This window comes from Trachypithecus francoisi, unplaced genomic scaffold (genome assembly GCF_009764315.1).
Source record: "Trachypithecus francoisi isolate TF-2019V2 unplaced genomic scaffold, Tfra_2.0 Contig01461, whole genome shotgun sequence".
NCBI classification, from domain to species: domain Eukaryota; kingdom Metazoa; phylum Chordata; class Mammalia; order Primates; family Cercopithecidae; genus Trachypithecus; species Trachypithecus francoisi.
This window is the reverse complement of record NW_022681433.1, coordinates 9,527,290-9,546,061: the sequence shown is the minus strand read 5'-3', so window position 1 is coordinate 9,546,061 and position 18,772 is coordinate 9,527,290. Positions and strand designations below refer to the sequence as shown.

The 18,772-nt window shown below is 37.3% G+C and overlaps 1 protein-coding gene and 1 non-coding gene across 3 annotated transcripts in view; one reads left to right on the top strand and one right to left on the bottom strand.

Annotated features, from left to right (window-relative positions):
* RFC3 (replication factor C subunit 3) overlaps nt 1-18,772 on the top strand; it is a 197,497-nt gene that overhangs the window by 12,122 nt on the left and 166,603 nt on the right. The window contains exons 5-9 of one of the 2 annotated variants that reach the window (XM_033235464.1): nt 569-750; nt 1,758-1,894; nt 2,303-2,401; nt 6,084-6,153; nt 7,036-8,406. In XM_033235464.1, the coding sequence (XP_033091355.1) occupies nt 569-750; nt 1,758-1,894; nt 2,303-2,401; nt 6,084-6,153; nt 7,036-7,227 (680 nt within the window). In that variant the 3' untranslated portion in view covers nt 7,228-8,406. Of the gene's footprint in view, nt 1-568; nt 751-1,757; nt 1,895-2,302; nt 2,402-6,083; nt 6,154-7,035; nt 8,407-18,772 lie in introns of those variants that run through there. The other variant, XM_033235473.1, reaches the window with a different exon arrangement.
* LOC117098691 lies at nt 273-383 on the bottom strand. Its single transcript, XR_004443541.1, has one exon. It is a non-coding gene; the product is annotated as a U5 spliceosomal RNA (small nuclear RNA).

Here is an 18,772-nt window from a genome sequence, read left to right as displayed (position 1 = left end):
TATGCCTTGTTGCCTACATCTCTTGCACCACTGTTTTCCAAAGTCTATTCCTTGGAATTTAATATTTTAGATTAAGCTGTACCACAGAAATGTGCTGCTGAGTAAAGTTATTTTGGGGAAATGCAGCACAGTACTTCCTTGTCTTGGTAAATTTTAGTGCATATAGAGAAAGATTGCAATGATTTCTACTACAAAGTAACCTTTTAACTTCATTTAGCCTAGTGTTTCTTGGTCTTGTTTGATTATAGATTTTTTCTTTTTTTTTTTTACTAGCTCTGCCAATGCAAGGTCTCACAATATTAAAAACTCAGAACTGTTCCTATCCATAGAAAGCTTTAGTAAAAGGCAAAAGATTTATATGATCTGAAGAGAAACCGGAGTATGATTGTAGTGTTTTAAAATAAAAAATAATTTTACCGTACTTATAACTTTATCTTTGCCAAAGGGAGGAGTAGTATATCAGGCTTATTATTTAGGATTTCACCCTGGATAATGGGGAGGAAGAAAGAGACAAGTTAAAGTTTGAGTGAACTCAAGTTAAAGTTTGTTTTGTTTCTCTTTGACTCAGTGGTGTTATTGACAGAAGTTGACAAACTCACCAAAGATGCTCAGCATGCCTTGCGAAGAACCATGGAAAAATATATGTCTACCTGCAGATTGATCTTGTGCTGCAATTCTACATCTAAAGTGATCCCGCCTATTCGTAGTAGGTGCTTGGCGGTTCGTGTGCCTGCTCCCAGCATTGAAGATGTAGGTCAAGTTACACTTTTCTGAAAAATCAGTTCAGATTCTCTGTATACTGTATGCTTGTTGTAAAAGAAGAGAAGCATATCAGTAATTCAGGAACATCTACAGACCTGGATGCAAAGCAGTAATATATGAACAAACCAAAGCGTATAGTTATAAATACCAGATGCCATTATATAGAAAGTGTTTTTCCCTTTAAACCATCTTCACCTTGAACAAGTAGGTATTACGAATTCCACTAAACTAGGTAAGGGCTAGTTATTTACTGTCTTCCTTCTCAAGCTGATTTAGTTGGCTTTAAGAGGAGGCTGGAGCCGGGTGCGGTGGCTCAAGCCTGTAATCCCAGCACTTTGGGAGGCCGAGACGGGCGGATCACGAGGTCCGGAGATCAAGACCATCCTGGCTAACACGGTGAAACCCCGTCTCTACCAAAAAAAATACAAAAAGCTAGCCGGGCGCTGTGGCGGGCGCCTGTAGTCCCAGCTGCTCGGGAGGCTGAGGCAGGAGAATGGCGTGGACCCGGGAGGCGGAGCTTGCAGTGAGCTGAGATCTGGCCACTGTGCTCCAGCCTGGGTGACAGAGCGAGACTCCATCTCAAAAAATAAAAAAAAAAAAAGGAGGCTGGATTATTGAGGAAATAGATTTTACAAAGAGATGATGTGGGAATACCTAGTCCCTAGGAAGGGAATTAAAGTTACTATGAAATAACATTAATATTTATATATACACACACAGATATATTTTTTCTCTATCATTCTTAACAACCATCAGCAAAAATTATGATTCCTCACATTAAATATCTTTCCTGCTTTTAATAGATTTGTGGAGATTTCATGCAAAGTAGGGATAATATGTAACATTGTGTTAGATGCAGAGTGGTAAGTTACTTTTATATAAGTTTCATTTACAATAATTTTGAGAGTAATACAGTTATAAGGGTCTAGGAGGATATTAACAGAAATTAATCTGCTTTTTAATGGATTGCCCATTTTTGTTAACTTTATTTGTAGATTTGCCACGTGTTATCTACTGTGTGCAAGAAGGAAGGTCTGAATCTTCCTTCACAACTGGCTTATAGACTTGCAGAGAAGTCTTGTAGAAATCTCAGAAAAGCCCTGCTTATGTGTGAAGCCTGCAGAGTGCAACAGTGAGTGGAATGGGTAGTTACGTTCTAGGACTTCGGCTGCCAACCTTCTTGGCACGAGGGACCAGTTTTGTGGAAGACAGTTTTTCCATGGACTGAATAAGGGTGGGGAATAGTTTCAGGATGAAATTGTTCCACCTCAGATTGTCAAGCATTAGATTTTTGTATGGAGCATACAACCTAGATCCCTTACATAAGCAGTTCACAATATGATTCATGCTCCTATGAGAAGCTAATACCATCACTGGTCTGACAGGAGGCGGAATTCGGGCTATAATGCTGGCCTGTCCGCTGCTCACCTCCTGCTGTGTAGCCCAGTTCCTAATGGCACAGACCTGTGGTTGGGGACTCCTGTTTTAGGACATAAGCACACTTCTGTTTAACTTCTTGTGTTCTCTTTTTGTTGTGTAGATATCCTTTTACTGCAGATCAAGAAATCCCTGAGACAGACTGGGAGGTGTATCTGAGGGAGACTGCAAATGCTATTGTCAGTCAGCAGACTCCACAAAGGTACCAGTATAAAACGATGACAGTAAAGATTTCATTATCAAGATATCATAGAACATATATTAACTACTTTATGCTAATGCCACATCACTTTGAATTATAATTAAATCCTGAATCTACGTATTAACCTTTTAGGGAAAATGTAGGATTCAACTTCAGAAATTTAGTGGTTCAGAATAGTTAGTGTGTGGTATTGTGGCTTTTATTAAGCCGTAATATCGTGGCTTACATGTGATCATGTAAAAGTGGAGTTTATGTTAATTTTCCTTTTAGGATCTCAGATGACTTCATAGTAACATATAACACAAAGCTAGACATAATGTGTGTAGCTTTCTAGGAAAGGACAATGTATAACTTTGCAATTGATGATGCATCTTGTGCTAGAAAGACACCAGACTATAAGTCAGACTTCTGTTTCTTGTTCTGAACTTCTAGCTAAGTGTTCTTGATCAGGTAACTTCATTTTAGAGTTTTATCTTCATTTGCATATTAAAGATATTATTATTGCCTCACCAAGGGTACTTGTGCCTGTCTTGTGAAGAGCGAAAGAGTTATTAATGGTTTGAATAGATGACCATGGGTTGTACTAAGGATAGCATTGTGTATATACCATTTTTAGAAAGTATTTTTTGACACATTTGCTGCAAAATTGTTTCCATTACTTCTGTAGGTCTATTATTTGTAGGTTGACGATTCTGAAAATACCTCAGCCACTAGTAGTTTCACTTATGGCAGCTTTGATTGAGAAGCACAGTTTGCTTTTCTCCAAATAAAAAATGATGACGTTAAGGCCCGCTAACTTTGGAGAGTATGGAGAAGGTTCCTTAGACTTGCTGAAGCGCAGTCTCATATCCTTGTTGGCTTTCTGAGCTTAGAAATGATCTTTGGACCTTACAGAGGGTAGTTGATCATTTTAGGGTTCAGAATAGACTGAGTTCAGGATATAGACTGAAGAGGCTACAGCCAATAGAACTTATGCTTCCCTGGTCTAATGAAAATAATAGTGAGAGGAATATGCCATGTTTCTCCTTTTAATGATACATCTGATGAATTCTAATTTTTATGAGAAATTCTTCAAAGGTATTGTAATATATAGATTGGTGGAGGTGGATAGTGAATCATACATGGTGGGTACTTAGTATTTCATTTAAGATTTGCTTTGAATTCTCAGAATTCAATTATTTTAGTTGAAGAAATCAGTATTTTTCTCCAAGAAGTACCAAACATTGTAAGTAGTCTCAGAAAAGAAACTTCGTCTTTAGAAAAAAAATGTTCATTTTATTTTATAAAATGTTGATTATCAATAAAGAGACCTTACCCTTTAAAGAGACAGAATTCAAATAAAGCATGTCTTAGGGGCCTTTTACTTTTATAAAAGATTTCTGCACTGAAGATGACTTTCTTGTTTTTGTTCTGATGTTAAAGAAGAACAATTGGTAGTAGTAGAACTTACCTACTTGTAAGGGATTTAGGTACTTGATGCTGTAATGTTTTTCAGTTATCACATGCATTTTTAAAACTACTTGATTATTCCTTTGCTTAATTCTTCTAGCTGCTGTTACAAATTTCTTCTGGTTTTCCTGTTACAAATTTCTTCTGGTTTTCCTAACACATTTTGGCAGCTTATAAATGAACTTGTGCAAGAAGAGGTGCTCCTATTTCCTGTTCATACTAACAATTGTAGGAATTGATTCCATTGTGCTGCATAAAAAGAAATTTTGCTCAATTCCCGAAAGCCTTGGGGCTGGCCAGAAGTCCTGCAAGTCTGGTATCTTTCTGATCACTGGGCCGCGCAATTCCAAATGATTACTTCTGATTTCTGACTCCTTTGTCTTGCTGGAATATTTGTGGTCTTGATTTTTCATTTAATCTGTCTTAGAACAGTCATAATTTTCTAATTTGAATAGCAGCGAATATTTCATGAATGATTATGTCAGCTCTTACACCATGTTATTTAATTGATATAAGAGACCTATGAGAAAATATTAACTTTTTAGATAAAAAAATGCTGCTGACATTTGCGGAGATTAAGTAACTTGTTTAGGGACATTCCGTTATTAGTAGAACAGTTCTAGAATACCCATGTTTCTCTGACAGGAGAGTTTGTACTCACTTGTAAGCTATTAGGAAATAATGACACAGACATGGTAAATGTAGAATATATTAATTTTGTAAAACAGTAATAAGACTAACAAAAGATACATGTTAACATGTATGCACTACACACAGTATAGTTACTTCAGTTGTGTAGGTAACTACATTGTGAATCAACTTTTCAGAAATAAGCTATATGCATATATTAAAATAATTTCATACCCTATGTCACTTATTATTCGTGCTTTAATAATCAAGTGTTATCCTTGGGATGTCAGAGAAATCACAGGCTTTTGAGTCAGGACTGAATTCAAATGCTGGCTCGAATACATGAGTCTTGATGGAAGCCTGACCTTTCTGGACTTCAGGTTTGTTTCAGTAAAAGAGCATCATTGTTGTGGGGAATTAATAGCGTATTGTAGTGAACCTAATACAGAATTAAGATGTTAAATACTTTCACAGACATTGGAAAGGGTGTGGACTTTGGAGTAAGACAGATAGATCTGTGTTAAATCATGCTTTGCTGTGGTCAGTTTTATCAGTTACTTAAACTATCTGGGCCTTAGTTTTTTCATCTGAAATAAACGAGCTAGAGTAAGTACTGAGTTAAATTATTTGTTTCAATTCTTACACATAGCAGATACCCCCAAAATACTAGTTCTTTTTTTTTCCCCCCACTTTTTTTAAGATTTAATGTGCCAGGGCTTCATATTCCTGATGTCTTTAGGATTGACTTCTGCTTTTTTATCTGGGGTATGGAACATCTGTACTGTTATTTTAGTAAAAATTTAGAAGTTTTTTCCCTTTGAGATATGTGTATTTGGAACTTTCTCTCTCTCTTTTTTTCTGTTTTAAAATGTCGTATGTACATTTCCCTCCTCTTCCCCTTTCCCTCCCTAAAATATGAGAAGGGCCTACAATGAAGGACCCAGAGGCTTGAATGTTCCCTGTTCACTTAGTCTGGTTCCATGCTTACCTGTAAACCTTTGTGCCGCCGCTTTTATGACAGGGACAGCTCTGTATCCCTCCCACATCGCTTTTTTACTGTGCAGTCTAGGCAGTGGCATTATATTATATTTCATGCGTGTATTATCTTTTGTCACCTATGTAGTTGACTTTTTAATCTTTTCATGACCATTTTCTGGATGTTTCAGGTATCTATCTGGAGAAAAGAAAAGAAAAACATTACTTGACATGTCATTAAAGTTTGTTAAATTCTATGGTGTGAATAAGCTCAACCCTCGCTCTTCATGAAGTCTCAATTTCTGTCTGGTATTTTCATGGTGTTTTGATAGAATTAGGAACCCTGAATATAGACGTCTCATTTTAAAAGAGTTCTGAAAATGTTCTGTTTGAAAAATGAACTGAAGTTAGGAGAAGCCTCCATATGTTTATCCTCGTATGATAACCTGTTTAAGAAACAACTGTTATTTCTTACTGGATTGTTTGTTAATTCATAAAGTTAGTTTATAAAGTTGTTAATTCTGTATTGGATTGTTTGTTAATTCATAAAGTAAAACCATACAGTGGGAACTTGGAAAAATTACCCCTTATTTTCTTCACAAAAGATCAATTATTTTGTTTTATGTAGACTCCTTGAAGTTCGTGGAAGGCTGTATGAGCTTCTAACTCATTGTATTCCTCCTGAGATAATAATGAAGGTAACCCAATTTCAGATCTTGAACTTTTTACAGCTATAAAATTTGGACGCTGGGTATGTGATCTTAGGGCTTTTTGCAGTATCAAGATATCACCTCTTTCTCTCCAGCTCATTAATTGCACATATTTACTGAACCTCTATTGTGCCAGGCACTATAGAGGAATGCTGAAGAAAATAAGGGAGAGCCTGCCGAAAGTGAGGTTATATTCTAGTGGTGTGAAAAGGAGAACAAATAAGTAAGAGAATTTCAGAATGTTGTAAGTGCTATAAAGGAAAGAGCAAGATGCAGTGATGATAATGGAGGGTGGGGCTACAAAGAAAAAAGTGAAGGTCCACCCTTCCATTTTCACAGAGGTAACCACTTTTAACAGACCTCTTTTCTGTTCACATAAAAACAAGTATGTGTATGTATATGGTTTCACAAAACTGCTCAGTTTTCTGCCTTTAGTATGGATCTTGTGTCATGACCATATGTATAGATTTACTTTGTTCTGTTTAGTGGATAAATGGTTTTCTGTTGTGTGACTGTATCATACTTTTTCCACACATGACCTCCATTGGTGGAACTTTAGGTTGTCTACAAATTATTATTGTTATTATAAATAGTGCTGCAGTAAGTGTCTTTACACTTACGTTCTTGCACCTTGTGCAGTTGAATATTTGGAATTTAGAATGTGGTTGATACCCACAAGATTTTTACATCATGGAAAAGGTACCACAGTTTTTGCTTTTGGATAAAGATTGTTGATTCATGTAAAAAATTAAAGATCTCACATATATAAAAGAGAGTATGTTTAACTTTGATCTTTTTGTGAATGGGAGAAATAAGGCATGCTTAGCTATTTTGTTAATGATTTTTAAACTACTAATTATTTTTCTTTAGGGCCTTCTCTCAGAACTGTTACATAATTGTGATGGACAACTGAAAGGGGAGGTGGCCCAAATGGCAGCTTATTATGAACATCGTCTACAGCTGGGTAGCAAAGCCATTTATCACTTGGAAGCATTTGTGGCCAAATTCATGGCACTTTATAAGAAGTTCATGGAGGATGGATTGGAAGGCATGATGTTCTGACTTCTATCAGTTATTCTTGCAAAGATTTCTCAGTATCAGTATTTACATACAGCTTATATTTAAGAGCTGTGGGTAAATTAACTGTACTTAATCATGTTGTATTTGTGTTTTTCTGGTAATAACTTCTCTGTGAACTATTAATCATCCTCTAAGTTAAATAATTGCTCCTATACTGTAGAAGTATGTAGTTTTGTACATAACTTAGAGACTTTAGAATCTTAAGAAAATGATTTTAATTTACTTTAAACATTTGTTATTCAAGTATTCATTGTTGATCCTCCTATTCTCTTCCATCTAATCTCTCACCTGCTAAAGGAGATTTACACATTAGAAAGCAAAGATTATATTCATTTATCCAGATGGCCATTTTCTGCCACAGGTAACATAATTGTTTGACAGGTCATTATATTTAATTCTAGTTTCTCTCAGTGAATAATTATAGTTTTGTAGGAAATGTAAGAATTCGTTCTGAAACGTAATTCTTGGTATGGACAGAATTGCGGATACCATTTCTGTTGAGGCTGCAGATTTCCAACTTTTATTTCAGTGGTTCAGATTAGTATTAGGTCGGTACTAAGAAGTTTTCATTAATTTAAGTACTTGAGACTCTTGAAGAAAATTCAGAATGAAGTTCTGGAGAAAGGTATGTTACTGTAGTAATTACTCTGAGCAGATTTTGTTTTTTGTCATTAGTTCTGCCCTTTTTAATTAAATATTTCAGTTCATAGACCAAAGGGTTTACTTGGCAAAGTTGTGTGACAGACTCCGAACAATTCCTTTACTATGAAGTATAATTTATAAAATAAAATATACCCATTTTAAGGGTACAGTTTGAGTTTTGACCAGTGAAACTGTGATCCCAATCAAGGTAGAGATTCCGTCACCGTCTGTATCCCTCCATATCCCTTTGCAGTCAGTTCATCCCTACCCTGGCCCAGATGATCACTGATCTTGTCATGCCAGTTCAAGAATTTAATGGAATCAGATATTGTAAGCATTCTTGTGTAATACTTCATTCTCTCTCATTATTGAGATTCATCCATGTTGTTGAATGTTTCACTAGTTAATGTTTATTGTTCATTATTTTTGTATATACTTTTAAAGCCTATTCACTTGTTGATGGGTCTTTGGTTTGTTTCCAGGTTTGGTTATTATGAATAAAGTTGCTGTGAATACTTATGTGTAAGTCTTTTTGTGGACAGGTTTTTATTTGTCTTGAGTAACTACATAAGAGTGCAATGACTGGGCATACAGTATTGTAAACCTTAACTTTTAAGTTGCTAAACTTTCCTAAAGTTGTATTACTTTACACTTCTACCAGCAATATAAGAGAATTCCTGTTGTTCCTATAGTATTGGCTTAATTGACTTTCTATGTTGTTGTCCATTTATATTTTATTACCTTTTTTATCTTCTGCTTTTTCCCTCTACATATTTTTCTAGATTATGAACTTGGAAATTTAGATAATTAACTTTAGACTATTCTTTTCTAATGTCATTTAAAGTTATAAATTTCACTCTGAATACTGATTAAGCTTTTTAACATTCTCCTACAAATGTTGGTATTTTAGGTTTTCATTTCTACTTAGTTCAAACTTTTCTAATTTCACTTGTGATTTTTTTTTAACCCAGTGGATTACTTGGAACTGTGCTGTTCAGTTTCCAAGTACTTAGGGATTTTCCAAATCTACTTTTACACCTCCTCTGTCTTTCTTACTTTTTAGTCTTTTACTGAGAGAAATATTGGAATCTCCCTCCATAATTATGCATTTTCTAATTCAGTTCTTTTGGACTTCATGCATTTTGAAGATCATTCTTAGGTACTTGCATATTAGGATTGTTATGTCTTGATGTATTGACTCCTTTATCATTATGAAGTGCCCAGTTGCTTCTCCGTCTTTTGGCTAAGATCATGTGTATGAAATGCCCTTTTTTATTTCTAGTAATATTCCTTGCTTTGATAATCTACTTTTTCTAATATTTATGTAGACACTCCAGCTTTCTTTTGATTAGTGTTTGCATGGTAGGAGTATTTCCTAATAGCGTACGTCTGCTAACAAGTTTCTCAGTTTTTGTTTCTCTGGAATGTAGTTTACCATTTATAGACTTCTTGGTTGATTTGGGTGTTTTAAACCCCCACCACTTTGAATATGTCATTCTGCTGCCTTCAGGTTTCTATTGTTTCTGATGAGAAGTTAGCCAGTAGTCTTGAGGTTGTTTCCTTTTACATGATGAGCCAATTTTCTTTTGCTGTTTTCAGTATTTCTTTTTTCTTTGGGTTTTAGTAATGTATGATATGTCTACATGTAGTTTTCTTTGTATTTCTCCTACTTGGGCTTTGTTGAATTTCTCGAATCATTATTATGAGTTATGTTAGTTGCTTTGAAGTATTTGTTAAACATCTGGCCCCACTCAGAGTCAGTTTCTTTTGGCTATTTTTCTCCTGTGTACTGTTAAACTTTTCTCTTTTTTTCCTGTCTGGTAATTTTTGACTGAAAACTTGACGTTTTAGATAATATATTTTAGCAACTTAGGATTCTCTTTTCTTTTTCTGATATTTTTTCCTCTTGACGGTTTTTCTTTTTTTTGTTTCATGGATTGCTTAGATGTCAGCTGTGTGATTTGTCTCCACCTCATTGTGCAGTCACTGATGTTTCTGCTCAGTTGCTTTTATTTTAGCCTGGCTTCATCTTTCTGTCTGTGTAGTTTAGTGACCAACCAATGATGTGAACAGAGTTTATACTTAGACATCATGAGACTACAAGACAACTGAACTACATGTGGAATGAGGAATGCATTCAAGGTTGCAACCAGTCCTCAGTACCCCTTGGTTTTTATTTCCTTGTTTAGCCATCCATCAGGTATATGTGTGAGCTTAGCTTAACCCCTCTATGGTTCTTCCACTTCTAGGAACTCGCAGTTTAATTTCTGATTTGTCTGTCAATGGCCATGAACTAGGCCTAGCAACTTAGAGCTAGCAAAGCTGTTGTATGGATTTTCCCCATCCTTTTTGAACCAAGTCTGCCATTTGTGTCCAGCAAAGCAATGAGTTTTCCTTGCCCCGACCTGAATCAAGTCCACTGCTCTGGCTGCATCCAGCCCTAAACTTATAAAGCTACATTTTTGCTGGCCAAGTGACAGGTGTGTGGTTGTATCACCAGGCATAGAGGGTCATAATGTTGCTGCCATTTTTATCTGCAGCTGATCAGTTTTGAAATAATAGACATTCTTCAGTTTGTTGTTTGACTTTAATCAAGTTTGAGTATACTGAATTTTTTTCTTTTTTTGATGATTTTGTTCACTGCTGTACTTAACTGCAGTTGGAAATCACCCAGTATCTTCCTGTTTCCGTTAGTAGAAGTAGCCATCCACTGATTCATTTCTTCATTGCTTTTGTAGATTCAAATTTCAGTCTGGTATCAGTTATTTTAAAGCCCAAAAAAGTTTGTCATTTCTTGTAAAGCAGGTCTGCTGGCGAATTATCTTAGAGTTTTTTGGCTTAAAAATGTCTTTGTTTTGCGTTCCTTTTGGAAAGCATTTTCAATGGACAAAATACAGATGGTTTCAAAATACAAAATACAGATGAAATACTGTAGTTTGACAGTTTTTCTTCCCTGTCTGTATTTTGTCTTCTGGGTTGTATTGTTTTTGAAGAGAGATCTGTAGTCTTATTTTTAATTTTATTTACTACTATGGCTGCTTGTAAGATTTCCAACTTCTCTTTATGACTAGTTTCCAGCAGTTTGAGTAAGAAGTGTCTTGGTGCGATTTGTGTGTGTGTGTTTATCTTGCTTTACACTACTTTGGGTTTGTTGCACTCCTTGATTTATGAGCTTATGTATTTTATTAAATTTTGAAAAAATTGATTTTGAATATTTTTCTACCCCCTCCTCTAAGACTAATTACATCTCTATTTGATAGTGTTGCATAAGTCACAGAATCTCTCTCTTTTTTCCTAGCTTTTTTGTCACTGTTCTACAGTTTGAATCGTTTCCTTCAAGTTTTCAGCTTTGGCAGTTTGATTTGCTGCTTTTTTATATTTCTCATTGTTTTTATGTTTCTCTTTAAATCTTTTGAACATATTTATAATAGCTCTTTTGGAGTCTGTCTGCTTATTATATCTGTCATTTCTGGATCTATTTCTATTGACTGATATTTTTCTGGTTGCGGGTCAGATTTCTTGCCTTTTTGTATGTGCATTAATTTGGATTGGATTCTGGCTCTTTCATTATTACATTGTCATGTTACATTATCAAGTGTCTGAATTCTGTTTGTTTTTTTTCTTAAACTGTTGGACTTTGTCTTGGCAGACAATTTACAGTTGATCCTTGAACTACACAAGTCTGAACTGTGTGTGTCCATTTATACGTAGATTTTTTTTTCAATAAACAAAATTTTTTGAGACTTAATTTGAAAATACTCATAGAAAAACACATAACCTAGGAACATTTTTTAAATTTTTAAAAAGGTACATCATAAATGCCTAAAATATGTATAGCTATAGTCTGTTTCGTCATTTACTATGGTAAAATATATACAAATCTATTATAAAAAGTTAAAATTTATCAAAACTTTCACAAACTCAGATCATACATGGTACCATTCATAGTCAAGAGAAATGTAAACAAATGTAAAATTCAGGGGTCCTGTGCCCCCCATGGCCTGTTAGGAACTGGGGCCACACAGCTGGAGGTGAGCGACCAGTGAGCACCAGAGACTATTACCACCTGAGCTCTACCACCTGTCAGATGAGCGGCGGCATTAGATTCTCATAGGAGTGGGAACTTTTGTTGTGAACTGTACATGTGAGGGACCTATGTTGTGCCTCCTTATGAGACTCTAATGCCTGATAATCTGAGATGGAACAGTTTCATTCTCCTCTCCTCCCCAACCCAACCTGGGGTCCATGGATAAACTGTCTTCCACAAAACTGGTTCCTGGTGCCAGAAAGGTTGGGGAGTGCAGCATTAAATCATAACTGCATAAAATTACAGTACATACTATGCTGCTGTCATACTTTTGTAGCCACCTCCTGTTGCTATTGCAGTGAGCTGAAGTGTTGTGAGTATTCATTTAAAATGCCATGTAGTACTAATATCTCTGAGTGAGCAGTTCATCTCTCCGGTAAATTGCATATGGCAATAAAAGTGATCTCTTGCCGTTCTGAAGTATCTTTCACTATGTGTAGTGCAATAACATAAGCCTTGAATAACACCATGAGACCCATACAGAGGTTACTGGTGGTGGTGCTGGAAGTGCTCAAGAAGCAGAGAAAAGTCATGACATAAGAAAAAGTTAAATTGCTTGTAAAGTACCTTTATAGATTGAGGTCTAAAGCTGTAGTTGCCCTCCATTACAGACAGTGTATTCATCTTGAAGTATCAGTACAGTACTGTAGGTGTAATTTCTCTTCCGTATCATTCAATATTTTCTGTAGCTTGTAACAACACAGTATATAAGACATAAACAAAATGAGTTGACTTTATGTTATTGGTAAGGCTTCCAGTCAACAATAGGCTATTGGTATTTACATTTTAGGGGAGTCAAAAGTTATACAGGAGTTTTTGACTGCTATGCCTTTAACTCTTGTATTGTTCAAGGGTAAACTGTATTTGATTATCAGCTTGTTCTTTTTCATGCTTGTTTGTAAACTTTGTTGGAGTCGGCCTGGAGTCATCTTTAGTCCTAATTTAACTTTACAATAGGGGCATGATATTTCTGGGGTCTCTGCTGCATGCCCTGGAGATCATTGAGGTGTAACCATTCTGGGTCACCAGAACTCAAATATCTTCCAGCCTTGTGGGAGCTCTGGAAACTATTCAGCTTACAGTTTTTATTTTATCCATGGTTTTAGTTACCTGTGGTCAACTGCAGTTTGAAAATATGTGGCCAGGTGTGGTGGCCATGCCTGTAATTCCAGCACTTAGGTAGGCTGAGGCAGGAGAATTGCTTAGCCCAGGAGCCCGAGATGACCTGGGCAACATAATAAGACCCTGTCTCTACAAACAATAAACAAAATAGAAAATTAGCTGAGTGTAGTGGCATGTGCTTGTGGGCCCAGCTGCTAGCGGGGCTGAGTTGGGAGGATTACTTGAATCTAGGAAGTTGAAGCTGCAGTTGGCTATGATCGTGCCACTGCACCCCAGCTTGCGCCACAGAGCAAGAGCCTGTCTCAGGAAAAAAAAAAGAAAAAGGAAAAATCCAGAAACAATTTTTAAGTGTTAAATTGCATGCCATTCTGAATAAGGACATACAATCTAATCTTCCACCATCCTACTCCATCCCACCTAAGATGTGAACCCTCTTCGTCCAGTGGATCCAGACTGTGTCTGCTACTTGCCCATTAGTAATGAACCAGAGATACAAGGTGGCTGTGACGCGGGAGGCTTTTCTGGGTAACGCTCTGCTTTCCAGATCTCTGCCCAACATAGGCAGCCGCCTCAGTCTCTCTGAATTCTCCTTTTCCTCAACTCAGTGTTATCACAGTTCTCTATCTGGGTTCTTCCTTCCTACCCTGCAGCCAAATGTAGGGTGGGAAGGAAGGTTTTTCTTTCCCACCCCGCAGCCACTTTCCTCCAGGCAGAAAGCCAGAGTGATGGTAGAGTTGACCTCATTGGTTGCTTTATGTATTTTGTCCAGTTTTCTGGTTGTACAGTGGGAAGGTAAGCCCCTTATCAGTCAGTGGCAGTATAAGTCTTGAAGTTAGGATTCTAACCTGAGGCCCTGGTTTCCATGCGTGAATCACTGTTTCATACCATTCTTTAAAAATCTATGATTTTATGTTTTATAAGTTAAAATTTTGTTCATGGGGTTTGTAGTTGTGCAGTATACATCACAACAGAAACTTGTGGTTTTAAGTGCTGTTTTACACTCTCAAATTTATCAGAATTGAGTAATAGTACAGTCGATTTTTTTTAAATTATAGCACTCTCAACCACAAAACACATTCCTTAAAAAGTAAAAAACAAAACAAAAAAAACCCCTCAACTGTTGGCAGCAATTTTCTTTGTACTTTGTTCCCAAGTAAAACATAATCGTCTCGTATTTTTCAAATTGATTAACAGATTTCTTTAGTGATTTGCTCCTGTTTTTTTTTTTTTTTTCCCTGTTTACAATTTCTGTGGAAATTTGGAGCATTATCACAAGATGTTCTCTGTTTGATTATAGTGTACAAGACTTACAATAAATTACTTTCCTTTCTGTAGCTTTGCAAAAATAGTGGTCTGCACAAACCTCAGCTCCTATCTAAATTGCAGCCTAATGCCAATTTACAAACACTATATGGTATCTTTGTGGCTTAGTAGCTTGTGCGCCTTTTGCAGTTGTTTAATTAGCTGATTGCCCACTGAAGTTACCTTCTCTTTAATATAGCAGCCCCAGAAACTTAAGCAACTTCCTGAAGAGCAGCTGTGCAAATAATTACTAGCTGTAGGCGTGGAAAGAACTCGACACAGTTTTTCCAGAATAACATTAAGTACCTTTATGTGATGCACTATGCTAGATTCTTCACAGGCATTCTCTCATTTAATTCTCCTAACACTCTTTGAACTAGACATTATGATCTTGTTTTGCAGATGAGAAACTGGATCCAGCTGATCATGGGTGCCGCTCTAATAAATTCACAGCTACCAACCAAGAAATGGGCTGTCAACACTGCCCAACAGACATACGTTTCTCTGATCAAGTCTCCACAATACCTTTTTCAAAACTTAATTTGGAGCGAATAACTTTACCTTCTTGTTAGCTACCAAAACCAAATCCGTATGCATCCTATGTTACCATATCCTCATTTGTATGCATGCTGTTACTATGTCTACATTTATATGCAACCTATATTCTTCTCCTAATACAGTAGAGAAGCCGCCCATCTTCCTTCTTAAGCTTCCCATCTTGTTGGGGTTGTTCTATGTTGATTATCTTTTTCTTTTGATAATTAATCATGTTTTTCTACTTCCTTGTTGAGTAATTGTGAATAGCATCCAGTGGTTATGAATGGTCTGGGCTTTAGAGATTACAGAAGAACGTATATGCAGAATTAGGGTTCCAGCTCTCTTGTTCTCTCTTTCAAAGGATTGCCCCTATCATTTTCTAGCAGCAGTGGCTGCCCCCTAGTCTTCTGGTTCTTTAATCCAATAAGACAGTAAAGTTTTCATAAGAATTTTAGCTGCCCATATTAGTGATGACTGTGACCTGCCCTCAGGCTAAATGCCCTAAAAAATTAAAAACTCTAGTGCTCTGCCCACCTTCCAATAGTTGACTCCCTTCCAGTTTCTGCTGTTCTTCTCTCTCCAACAGTTGTTTTTTCTACTACCATTTTATTATTTGTTTTCTGGTTGTTTTGTGACCTTCCTTCCCTCCTTCTTGCTTGCCTGCTTGCCAGATTTTCTCAGTGGTATGTCTCAGTATCTTGCCTTTTCTTGTTTGTGTATCTGTTGTAGGACTTTTTATTTGAGGTTACTATCAGGTTTGCAAATAACAGAACTCATTATTTTAAACTGATGACAATTTAACACTAATTTCAAAAACTAGCAGAGAAAAGTAATAAAAATTCTACAGTTTAACTTCACCCCTTCTGCTTTTTAACTTTTGGTTATTTCTGTTTATATCTTATTATACTGTCTATGTTCTGAAAAGTTGTTGTAGTTATTATTTTTGATAGGTTCATCTTTTAGTCTTTCTATTCAAGATATGGGTAGTTTACACAGCACAATTACAGTGTTAGAATCTTCTGTGTTTGTGTATGTACTTACTATTGCCAGTGAGTCTTGTACCTTCAGATGATTTCTTGTTTCTCATTAACATTTTTCTCTTTCAGAGCGAAGAAATCCCTTTGGCATTACTTGTATGATAGGCCTGGTGTTGATGAAATTCCTCAGCTTTTGTTTATCTGGGAAAGTCTATATTTCTCCTTAAATGTTTGAAGGATATTTTCACAGGATATAAGTCTAGGATAAAATATATTTTCCTTCAGCACTTCCATGCCACTCTCTCCTGCCTGTTAGATTTCCATAGCGAAATCTGCTGCAAGACTTATTGGACTCCCATTGTATGTTGTTTGTTGCTTTTCTGTTGCTGCTTTTAGGATCTTTTATCCATGACCTTTGGGAGTTTGATTATTAGATGCCTTGAGATAGTCTTATTTGGGTTAAATCTTAGTGTTCTATAATTTTCTTGAACTTGAATATTGATATCTTTCTCTAGGGAAGTTCTCTGTTACTATCCATTTGACTGAACTTTCTACCTCTATATCTCTCTCTACCTTTTCTTTAAGGCCAGTAACTCTTAGATATGCCCTCTTGAGGATATTTTCTAGATCTTGTAGGCATGCTTTGTTCTTTTTTATTCTTTTTTCTTTTGTCTCCTCTGCCTGTATATTTTCAAATAGCTTGTCATCAAGCTCATTAATTCTTTTTGATCAATTATGTTATTAAAGGGCTCTGATGCATTCATTAGTATGCCAGTTGAATTTTTCAGCTCCAGAATTTCTGCTTGATTTTTTAAAATTATTTCAATGTCTTTGTTACATTTATCTAATAGTACTCTGACTTGCTTCTCTATGTTATGTTGAATTTCATTGTGCTTCCTCAAGACAGCTATTTGGAATTCTCTGTCTGAAAGGTCACATATCTCTGTCACTCCTGGATTGGTCACTGATACCTCATATAGTTTGTTTGGTGAGGAGGTCATGTTTCCTGGGTGACCCTGATGCTTGTGGATGTTCATAGATGTATGGACATTGAAGAGTTAGGTATTTATTATGTGGGCTTGTTTGTACCTGTCCTTCTTGGAAAGGCATTCCAAGTGTTCAGAGAGAATTGAGTTTTGTGATCTAAGTCTGTGGTTACTGTAGCCATATATGCATTAGGAGGCACCCCAGTAAAGCTGTGACTCTTGCAGACTCAGAGAGATACTGCCTTGGTGGTCTTGGGTAAGATACCAGAGAATTCCCTAGATTACTAAGCAGAGACTCTTGTTCTCTTCCCTTTTCTCCACACAAATGGAGTTTCTGTCTCTCTCCATGCTGAGTTGCCTGGAGCTAGGGGAGAGGTGATACAAGCAACCCTATGGCCACCACTGGGACTGTGCTATGTCAGAACTGAAACCAGAACATCTCTGAGTCTCACCCAAGACATACAGCAAATACTGCCTGGGTGCAACTGATGTTTTTCAAGGCCCAGGGGCTCTTTAGTCAGCAGATAATTCTGCCAGAGCTGGGTTCTTCCCTTCAAGGCAGCGAGTTCCCTTCTGGCCCAGGGTGTGTCTACAAAGGTCATACAGAAGCTGGGGCTTAGAATGAGGCCATCAGGACTCTACCAAGTGTGCTCTCCTGCTGTGACTGAGCAGGTCTCCAAGTTGCAAGACAAAGTCCTCTTTACTCTTCTCTCGCCTCTCCTCAAGCGGAGGGAAGGAGTCTCTCCTGCAGCTGCAATTCGTACTGCCTGGGATTGGAGGAGGGGTGATGCAAGGACTCCTTTAACTGCCCTGGCTGGTGTCTCACTGGGTCTTGTGTATCCCAAGTCTGCTGACCCAAGCACAGTACAGCACCAGAGCTTGCCCAGGAATTGCAGTCTTGTGGCCTAGACTGCCATTCAAGTTTATTTAGGGCCCCAGAGTGCTTTAGCCCATGATGATGGTGCTAGCTGGAACTCAATTTCTGACCACTGGGATAGACAATTCCCCTCTGGCTAGGGCTAGTCTAAATGCTCCCTCTGTGGGTTCTGCCCTGTGTTGCTCTCCACTATGACGGGGAAGCACTGAGTTGCAGTGCAGATTCTCTCTCTCTCTTTTTTCTTTTTTTTTTTTGATGGAGTCTCACCCTGTTGCCCAGGCGCTGAAGTGCAGTGGTGTGATCTTGGCTCACTGCAACCTCCGCCTCCCGGGTTCAGGTGATTCTCCTGCCTCCCCCTCCCGAGTAGCTGGGATTACAGACACCTGCCACCACACCCGACTAATTTTTGTATTTTTGGTAGAGACGGGGTTTCACCGTGTTGGCCAGGCTTGTCTCGAACTCCTGACCTCAGGTGATCCCCCTGCCTCGGCCTCCCAAAGTGCTGGGATTATAGGCATGAGCCACCATGACTGACCTACACAGATTCTCTCTGCACCATGCTGCAGCTGATGGGGGATGAGAGAGGGGTGTGTAGGCAATTCAAGACTGTCTTTCCTACCTTCTACATTGCCTTTTTCTTTAATACAATGTTAAAACCAGGTACTATGATCACTCATCTGATTTCTTGCTCTTACGAAAGTGCTTTCTTTTGTGGGTAGTAATTTAGTGTTCCTGCAGTAGGGGAGAGGAATAATCTCTAGGGGGTTTTATCTGACCTTCGTGCTTCAACTCCTCCTCCAGCAGTTGCTTTTTATAAGTTTGTTCAAAGCTTATGGTTGTTATCTACTGGAAGATTGTCAGCCATACCAGAAGCAGAAATTCTATCTCATTGTTTTATAAATATGATCGAGTATCTCTTTTTTTAGAAAAAAAATCATTCATATACCTCACATCCTCATCTTGCACCCTCTCTCTTTACACATTTTTAAAGTGTTTT